Source organism: Nanorana parkeri, unplaced genomic scaffold, assembly GCF_000935625.1.
Source record: "Nanorana parkeri isolate BGI_ZX_2015 unplaced genomic scaffold, ASM93562v1 scaffold1964, whole genome shotgun sequence".
NCBI lineage: Eukaryota > Metazoa > Chordata > Amphibia > Anura > Dicroglossidae > Nanorana > Nanorana parkeri.
This window is the reverse complement of record NW_017308232.1, coordinates 23,533-33,226: the sequence shown is the minus strand read 5'-3', so window position 1 is coordinate 33,226 and position 9,694 is coordinate 23,533. Positions and strand designations below refer to the sequence as shown.

At 41.6% G+C, this 9,694-nt stretch overlaps 1 protein-coding gene across 2 annotated transcripts in view; it reads right to left on the bottom strand.

The window, feature by feature from the left end:
* Nucleotides 1-9,694, bottom strand: part of LOC108800222 (cytochrome P450 4F22) — a 40,679-nt gene that overhangs the window by 7,899 nt on the left and 23,086 nt on the right. The window contains exons 2-4 of one of the 2 annotated variants that reach the window (XM_018572189.1): nucleotides 5,866-6,010; nucleotides 3,703-3,756; nucleotides 2,241-2,368 (exon numbers count right to left, since the gene is read on the bottom strand). In XM_018572189.1, coding sequence (XP_018427691.1) covers nucleotides 2,241-2,368; nucleotides 3,703-3,756; nucleotides 5,866-6,010 — 327 coding nt within the window. The remainder of the gene's footprint in view (nucleotides 1-2,240; nucleotides 2,369-3,702; nucleotides 3,757-5,865; nucleotides 6,011-9,694) is intronic. The other variant, XM_018572188.1, reaches the window with a different exon arrangement.

Here is a 9,694-nt window from a genome sequence, read left to right as displayed (position 1 = left end):
AACCCCACCCCCCACCCCCCACACACACATTGATGCATCCCTACCTAATAATATAATGTATTGCTGGGACTTGTAGTCCTGCATAGTTGGTGCTATTCTGCATTGCTGTATAATGATTATACAGTAATGTGAATAGTAATGTGAATAAATACAGTATAATAACAGCAGCAGCTTCTTGCTCCCCCCCCCCGCCCTCCCCCCACACCGAACTTACCTGACTCCTACAGCTGCTCAGCTTCCTCGTCTTTGGCGGCCAGGGGGCGGGGCTGAGTGAAGAGGGTCCGTCCTCTCCCAGTCCCAGCTGAAGAATGTGCTGCCTGGTGGTGCCTGGTGTGTCGGTAATAGGTAGCGGCCCCACCAGGCAGACAAGGGACAGACTGAGCCTCTCTATCCCCTCACAGCCGCCCGTACATGCAGAGCGGCTGGGGATGGATCGGCGCTATCTGAAGGGGGGGGGGACAGCATGGGGAAGCTTTCGGGCCCTCTGCTTCCTCTCTGGGCCCCCCCCCAACAGGCGGAACGCCAGGGCCCTGTCGCAATTGCGACCGCTGCGACCCTGGTAGTTCCGCCAGTGTGCAGAATATAGGGGTAGAACTAGAGCAAAGCCAAAAAGGTCTCTCATCCATGTGCATTAACGTAACACAAAAAGAACAAATGTAGTCCTAATCTCACGCGTCTGTCAGAGAGGCGGTGCATATTAAGTGTGTTTTACATGCGCTAACATTCATCCTTATGGAAGGTGCATGTTGATTGAAACTGCACCAACGATGCAACAAGCAGAATTTTTACTTTTAATCGCACGAAAACACAGAAGTGTGAAACGGCCATTACATGTTCCCAAACATTTTCAGACCATACATGCACTGCCCCATAGAAGAGATTTTCCTTTTATAGTATGGGAAGAGCAAAAAAAGAACCTGATTATTTGGAATTTAAAACAATTCCTCTTTTTTTTATCATTTAAGACAAAATATTTTCTGCAGTTTTTGCCCATATCAAACAAATTTATATTTACATACTAACTGAAAAAACTATTTCCACATTAAAGTGTGTGTTTTTCCTCACATAGTTTTACTAGCCTCTGCTTTAGCAGTAAATAAATTACATACAAAACAAGCATCAATGATGAGTTGCTGTTCAGAATAAATCCATACTGGTTGAGGTTGTACTAGAATGCTGGATTGGTATCAGAATTTGAATTGCAATACCCACCCTCAAATTTGCTCCCAGTTGGGATTTTGTCAGGGACTTGTATCTCCACTACTCCCCAATTGGTTTTTCTTTTTATTACTGGGCAGAATGCAAAACAAAAGGAGGGTTAGAACTGGGGAAAAAGTGCAACAGATTCCTTCATCTACGCTAAACTGTGTGGATGGAGGAATCTCCCACTGGGCCAAGCTTCAGTATCTTGCTAGTCGGCCTCGCTGGCTGTCAAAACCTGATTGGATGCAATCTGATTGGATGGAGGCATTGTTCAGGTATTTTGAGAGGTATCTGTTGCACTTTTTCCATCTGACCATAGAACATTTGCAGATAATCTAAAGGTGTATGGCCAGTTTAAGAATGTATATGCCTGAAATGTATTTTACCATTTACATTTTCCTTCTAATATAAGTTGACTCTATACACACAGACATACTGATATATCTAATTTAAAAAAACAAACAAACAATAGTTCAGCTTTTTAAAAAAAGCTTTGCTTGTTTTTTTCTGCCCTAAATCAATCCCCTTTCTTTGTTTTTCTCTCTGCCGACAATGCGCCAAGTTACAAGACAAAACTAATTCTGTCTACTGTATTCATCTTTCCAAATTCAAACCTTCTTCCAACAAACAAATCATGAATACACATTGTTGTGATACCAAACAGAAATATGTAAATCAGTGTATTAAACCTTACGTCAACTACACAGCAAAGAGGCTCCATCCAATGGCAGTACCACACATATTGCTTGTTTATCCAAACCTGGGTCAGTTAACTGCTTCATGGACAGAGCAGGTTTTTCCATTCCATTCCATTCCATACTGTGTTCATAAAATGTGGCATTATATAAAACACTAGCCACCAATTGCATTTTGATCCTCGCATCAGTTCTCAAATATTACAACCTGGGGAGCAGATTGATTTACTGCCATTATGAAAGCACCCCCTTAGGAATGTGTCAAGGTACTCCCAGGAGAACCACTCATCTAGTATATAAAAAGTTGTGGTACTACAAATATTATAGAAAGTTTGCACATACATGCATAATATCAGTGCTTTGGTTGAAGATTTTCACATAATTTTTTAGGATATCAAAATGAAATCCAGGGGTCAAGAGACGACGATGCTGTCCCCATTTCTCCCCACGACTGAGTAGAAGGCCATCTCCTGAGGGATAGAATGTCACAAAAATTAGTATAGTTTCTTATTTTTAAGGCATATCAAATGAATTCAGTTATTTTTTTTCCGTCTCCCCTACCTGTTGCCCATGGGTGAAAGCCAGAACTAGCAGGAACATAGTATGAATTATTGGCACTGCCTATCCCACAATAACAAACACTTTCTTTTTCAAGGAATTCAAATTATTAAAAAATTAGATGTGATTGCAGTTTGACTGCTCAGTTCTAGTACTCTTCCACATCACTGCTTGACCTCTCAATTTCCTTAAAGTACTCAGATTAAAAATGTTTTGATCTTTGCAGTGGGACTACCCCCGAACTGAAAGGGTTACGTGCTCATTTTTTTTCTAGGTGCCAAAAAAAACGTTATACTCGCTATCTGAGCCGGCTCCCTGCTTCTGTGATCACTGAAGCGTTTCTCCTCTTGTGCTGCTCAGATAGACTGCTCCTCGGTGTCCTCACATCTTTACACAGTCTATGCACAGTGTATAGAGCGTGATGACACCAGGATCCTTAGACCACTGCAACAGATGAGATGCTCGATACACTGGTTTAAGAACAAGCTGGCCCAGATGGTCTGGTAAGTATAACTTTTTTTTTTTAGCACCTAGATACAAACGAGCACTTAAAGGAGAACTATGGGGTCAGTGTTTTTCCCCATAGTTCTCCTATGGGTCACGGGAGGACATAAACTAGCATCCTCTCGTGATCCAAAGCTCAGTCTATCACAAGCTACAGCTCGCGGTATACTGAGACCGCCGCAGCCGGGACGGATCCCGTCATTACTGTCGAGATCCACCCAGCTGCGTGATTGACAGCTGGCTCTGCCCATCTATAGGCAAAGCCAGCTGTACCCGCCCCCTCCGGCGTCCAGTCCACCAGTCAGCGCTGGAGGATCGGAGCAGGGAGGGGGTGAATCCCTGCAGGGAGCCGAGAGTCTCAGTCACGGCTCTCTTCAGGGACATGATTGAGAAGTGAGCGGGCGATGGTATGTGTTCGCTCACTTCCCGATCTATTGAGCCGACGTGTGACAGTTTTATTGTCACACTTCGGCTCGAACTATGAGGTTGAGTGAAAATCACTCAACCTCATAGTTCTGCTTTTAACCCTTGCAGTGTGGGAGTAGCCCCACTGCAAGGGTTAATTATTGTTTTCCCTGGAGTTCTTCTTTAAGATGAAGAGGATCCTCGAACAAAAAAGATGAATAAAGTCCTTACTAATACAAGGGCTTTAAAAAGATGTGCTGTTATGCAATGAAATGTCATATACGACCCAACAGACATATAAATGTGGTGTAATAATAACAATAGATAAACAACTCACCTAGCCAGGGTCTTAGAAAGCCATAAAATAGTTCATCTTTGGGGGCAATGAGAGCTGGAAAATAGGAATAATGGGCAGCTGAAAGTATCAATTACATACCAATAAACTTTTAACAATGAATTCGTAATGTATACCTTGTCTTCAATAGTAACACATGAGTGAGGAAGGACTAGCTGACCACTGATTAGGCTTTATAAAAGGTATTGGAAGGTCTAGTGCAGTTAGATATCAACTGTTAAAAGTTGTAGAGGGATGGAAAAGTAACAAGATGTTTTTTATTACCACAATACATGGAAACTGCTTCTGCTTCTTACCCATCTTGATACTCTGGCAAACAGATGTCATGGTGTATAGAACATAATTATATATGTCTAAATTGTGCTATATTATGGATCGCATGCAGTGCTGCTGCAGAGGAATGGGTATGGTGTAATGTGTTAGATATGTGTAACGTATAGATAGCCAGAAGTTTCTCTGCCCATGTATTACTAGACATAGGTGTAGTGTTATATTATGAACATTTTCCTGCCAATTTGTTTTGGGGGGTGGATAGAGTGAAAAAGTCTTACAACTTTTGTTAGGTTTTTTTTTTTGGTCCTTGACCCTACTGGGATTTTCCCTCACCTCCTATCCCCATGACATCAGTACAAGAAATGGGAGTGCACTTGTCACCGGGGACAGGGCACAGACAGCAAAAAAACATTGTCAGAAGTTCTAACCTTTCCATTTTAAATGTGTGTTTGTCTTTGCCTGTGTCACTTCCTATCCTAGCATCAAGCACAGCATGTGTGGGCTCATTGCATATGTCTTTATTGAATATGAGTAGGTTATCCAGTAGCACCGACCAAGAAAAATAAGTTTAGTAAATCAGGACCATTACATTTACTGTACGATGCATTATATGTCCAAACAGTGTCATAAAATAAACACATGCATATGACATCACTAGACAAACAAGACTGGCATGGTGCCCCATACCAATAGATCAATACATAAGCAGAAATAGCAAACCTATAAGAAAAGTATAGAGACTTGTAAAGGAAACAATATATCAAGAAATCTAAATAGGAAGCAATCCCCCATTTATCAAATATTTGTTTTATACAGAATGATTACTGATTTGGCAGTCTTTTTTTTGTGGAGCCGGAGATGGTTGCCACAATTACATCAGCAAGGTTCATCTTGAGTTCTGCATAGTGATGCAAACACTCAGATTCTCTGTGACTATACGAAGGGATTACAAATATTTTCTTGTCGATACACTAGACCTGCTGAGATCAAGCAAACTTGGCAAGTATCTATTCTACATGTACAAAGTTTGTTTGGGGGTAGATTCGAAAAAAGCTAACTAAATATCAACATAATAATTGATATTATTATTGATAGGTAAATCATTTAATGAGAATTATAACCTAGAATACTTGGGTAAATGAAATAATCATAAAGAAAAAAAGTGTTTTTTTTTTAAAAAATATAAAAATATATTCAGTCAGACATATGCTAACATTTTCGATCATGAAACCTGTACTAATAGAAACATGGAGGCTGCCATTGCTAACCTCCTTCTGAAAATTCTTGTAGCCTGGCTGTCTCTGCTTTCTGAGAGAATGACCTGGAACAAGCATGTAGATTAGGAAAATAAGAGTAAAGACAGACCTCCTATTCTGCATACTTGTTCTGGGTCAGTGACACTACAGAAGGCAGTGAAGAAGAATGACAGCAGTGGTTCTAGTATTTTTAGAAGAATAGGTTTCCTTTAAGGTGGATTTCCAGCAAACTTCATTATAAACTGTAGTTATGGAAACTAAAGGTTAGGGGAAAAGCACACTGATCTGTATGTCATCATGCCTACCAATGGGGGAAGGTATGTAGCAAAGTAGGGCACACGTTAGTGTCCTTTCCCTATATTTTAATCTTTGGCAGCTGTGGGGAAAGTGCAAAAGTAAGGATGAAGCTAAAACAGCAAGTAGGTGTCATGTGACGCAAGACAAGCGTTCCTACAGGAATTCAGCACCATAAGCATAACTGGAAGGTCATATTTTTCACGCAATGTATTCTACCAAAATTAGCATCTATTTAGTATGCGCACTAGCTGGGAAAAGCCATAGAACATGAATTGAAGCAGGTGACAATGAAACAAGACACTTGGACAAAATAGTCTACCTGGAACCTGCAGGACTGACTTAATGCTAGTGGGGTGGAAAAGCCTGATGATAGGATAGTAAAGACTAAACCACCAGGAGCAGGCGTAGACGTACTTCTTCACCAGTTCATTTGCCACTAGTAATCCTTCTTCTGTACCCTTGATCTAGAGTGGTGGGAAGTTACAGTCAGATTGGTAGCAGTGATGCATGCATATTTCAAGTATATGTAAACCCAACCACTAAAATCTCATATGAGCTTGTTAAAGTGATTTTCAAAAAGTCATTCTAATTCTTTTTTTTGATGTGCAGCTTTCAGTAAAATAATACCTGGTGCTCCTGCTACAAAGGTCCTTGTGCAGGTTGTAGGGTGACAGCACTCATTCCCTGTCTTCTAATTGTTCACCTGCATTGTCACCCCGTCAAATACTCTTCCAATACGGAATAAAAGCTGTTCCAGTGCACATTTGAAAGAAAAGTTCCACTCTTATCAAGAAACCCATACTGAGAAATGCTGTGAGCCATTACTGGAGCACATGCATGTAGAAAGTAAGTTGCTGCAACGAGGCTGCAGGAGATCAGCAGCGCTGATATGGAAAAAAAATTGGCAATAGTTTATTATGCCTAGTGCTTTAGCAAACAAATTGTCATCCAGACAGGGTTTACATGTACTTTAATAGGTCCACAGATCCAGAAAGTTTAGCCCATTTATAAACACCAGTGGATGTGTTGTTCACGGTAGCCAACGAGATTCAATTTGTAATTTTTGTAGGGCACTAGATGGAGTTGAGGACCATAGGAAATTAATACATCTTCTTATGAGCGATCCTCAGCGCCATCTAGTGGCCATCCCCATTAAAGAACATTGTGGCAGAAACAAATGTCAGTGCAAATACTCTTCTGGTTCATTCTCACAACAGCTGGTTAACTCGCACAAAATAAATATGCGTGCAGTTTCGCTGAATGGATAAGCTAGGCAAATTTTTTACAAATAGACCTCACAGTATATATTTACTCTCACTATTTATCATTGCACATCTATCACTCTGTACAGAATGAATGAACAATACCCTCTCTGTTGCCTTTACTTCATGGCCCATTCAGATATATCCGTTGCATTGCAGTACGTTAATAGACACATGTTGATGCACGATATGTCCTGCATTATCGTGTGTTGTTTTAGACAACCCATTCATTTGAATGAGCTGGCAATGCACCAAAAATGCACTTGCCAATGCAGTGCATTATTGTGCATTGCAATGCCAATAATTGGTACCACATCATATTGCATACGCAATCGCACCAGTAAGTGTTAGCTTTGGTATGTATCAGTTTTGTTAGGCTGTTACCCTGAATTGGGTAACAGCCTAAAAATCTTGTGACACAGTAAAGCAGACAAAAAAATAATATGCAACCTTATTTAGCAGTGGATGCATGCTATAAATAGGAAAAATGGTTGGTACACAGAAAGAAACTAGTTCAATAATTAATTAGTTTGATAATTAAAAGTGGAATCACAATATTGGCATTTGAAAATCAACAAATGTGATATAGCAGTTCACTATCCCCTATCTAACAAAGTTATCTATGACCTAAGTTCCAAACGTGCCCATTAGTGAGCTCACAGGTCTGCATTTGGGCCCTGAGCAACTGCACAATAATGGATTCCTTTCCAAGGCAACAAAGTAGGAACTGATGTACTGTCTCATGAAGATGCTACACACTGATAGAAGCAACAGCTGCGGAGCTCCTTTAGGATCCACTCCTTAGGATCCGCTCTGAAGAATAATTGCTTCTCAGTCAACTTACTTTATTCTGTAATGACAGTAAAGCAAATGTCTACGTTTAGCCTCTGTATTTAACCAACAGTCTTTAGATTCACTTTGCAATATGTCTATCTTACTGACTCCTTATGAGATGAACAAATATTCGAGGATGTGGTAAGACTGTTTTGCAGCAAAGTAATATAATTCCAGAAATTGTAGCACATGAAACTCCTTTATGGAGACCATGTGGGACTTACAATGCAGCAGTAAGCTCTGGCTACTTCCTCCGGCCTCAATCCACATTAACAGGATGCCGGAGGAAGTATCTGACAGCTGGGGGGAGGAGTTGCGGCCCGCCGTGCCATGATTGGCCAGCAGGCACACACTACAGAGCCGGTGGGTGGAGCTTCGGGCCGCCCCCTCGTGATTGGACAGCGGCGGACCGTAGTGTGCGGCCGCGGACACCTTACACCGGCGCCCGCAACTTCCCCACAAGGTCACTGCTGCCGCCCCTCTGCCGCCCGGAGGCCGGGCCTTGGTGGCCTTGTGGGAAATCCGAGCCTGAGTGGAATTGGTTCCAGGTTATCTGTGTTGTTCTCTAGGCACTATATAGGAATCAGACTAGAAGAATCCATCAAAAGGTTTCTCTAAAATTTCCCTCAGCTGTCCTCTTCCAGAATGTTATCTCACAGACTTAATTCTTCCCAGACTCCTTGCACAACATTCCTCCCTCCAATGTCACACACTCTGCAGGCTGGCACATACTGTATGCCTGTCTTTGGTAGCTGTCCCATAGAGGTGAATTACGATGGCCATTTTGGGATATTCTGTAGTCAAATGAATTCCATTGTTGGCAAGCTGCTTAGAAACAGACTGACCTCTAGTGGCAGAGAAACAACCTATGTGAAATGATAAACAATTCTGCTACATAACAGATTAATATGTCTTCTCTGCAAAGTATATCAGCTTTCCATAACATCAGAACAATAGATAGCATAGCAAATGTATATGTGGTGGCTACACCAATCTGCATAGGTCCTATACTCAGTGGTTTATCTGCATAGATGCAGAATGTTACAAATCTAAGATACAAACAAATAAAAATATGACAAAATAGATGTTGGATCGGCTGAGTCGAACTCCTTCTGCACTTCGGGTCGGCCGAACATGCTGAGTATGTTCGGCCGACCCGAAGCCACACGAAGCAAGCCGATGTACAGCTGATTTCAGCCGATGTACGGCTGAAATTAGCCGTACCAGCCTGAAGTGAATAGCCGAACAGTGTTTGGCTCACTTCACTTCAGATCGGATATCCTGACTGTAAATGCAGGATACTTTGTAAACAACAGGGCTGCAAGCAAGACACGACATTTGACCAAGGAATATTAAAAGCCACCATGTATGTTTGAATGTTGTTTGATAACTTTTTGGAAGAAAAATGTTTTGGACTACAGCCTATGTTCACTAGTCAGGTCAAAGGAACTTTTCGGGCCCTTTCATCTGTCAGCTTTTCAGCCGAACCCGCTTGGATGCCCAATGTAAGTGTATGGTGAATTTAATTCCATTTTGGGACCGATATACTAAACAGTAGTTGTCACTCACAGCTTTAGGCCACTCCACACTATCCAACCAGGAGGGGATCCGTGCACAGAGTGGTACGGAACAGATATCACTGCTGTGACATTCGTGTCCATCCAGTTTTTTTTCCTCCATCTTGTGATGTAAAGGGACATGTGTCTGTTTAAAGCAGATTACCCCCGATCTGTCACGATCAGGTCCTGCAAAATGGAACACTGTTCCATCTGTTTTTCCAGACCTTACCAGAGCCAGGGGCAACCGGATGTAAACAGACACATGTCCGTTTACATCTGATTCTCCATGGACTGACATAGGGTCTGGTCATTTCAGCTTTTTCCTCCATTGCAAGATGGATGAAAAAACTGGATGTACACAGATGTCACAGTGGTGACACCTGATCCATACCGCTGTGATCAGGAGGGGATCCGTGCACAGCTGATGTTTTATTTTTATATTTATTGGGCCATTTGAATGGATTAATTCGTTTTTGACTTTGAATTATGAGAA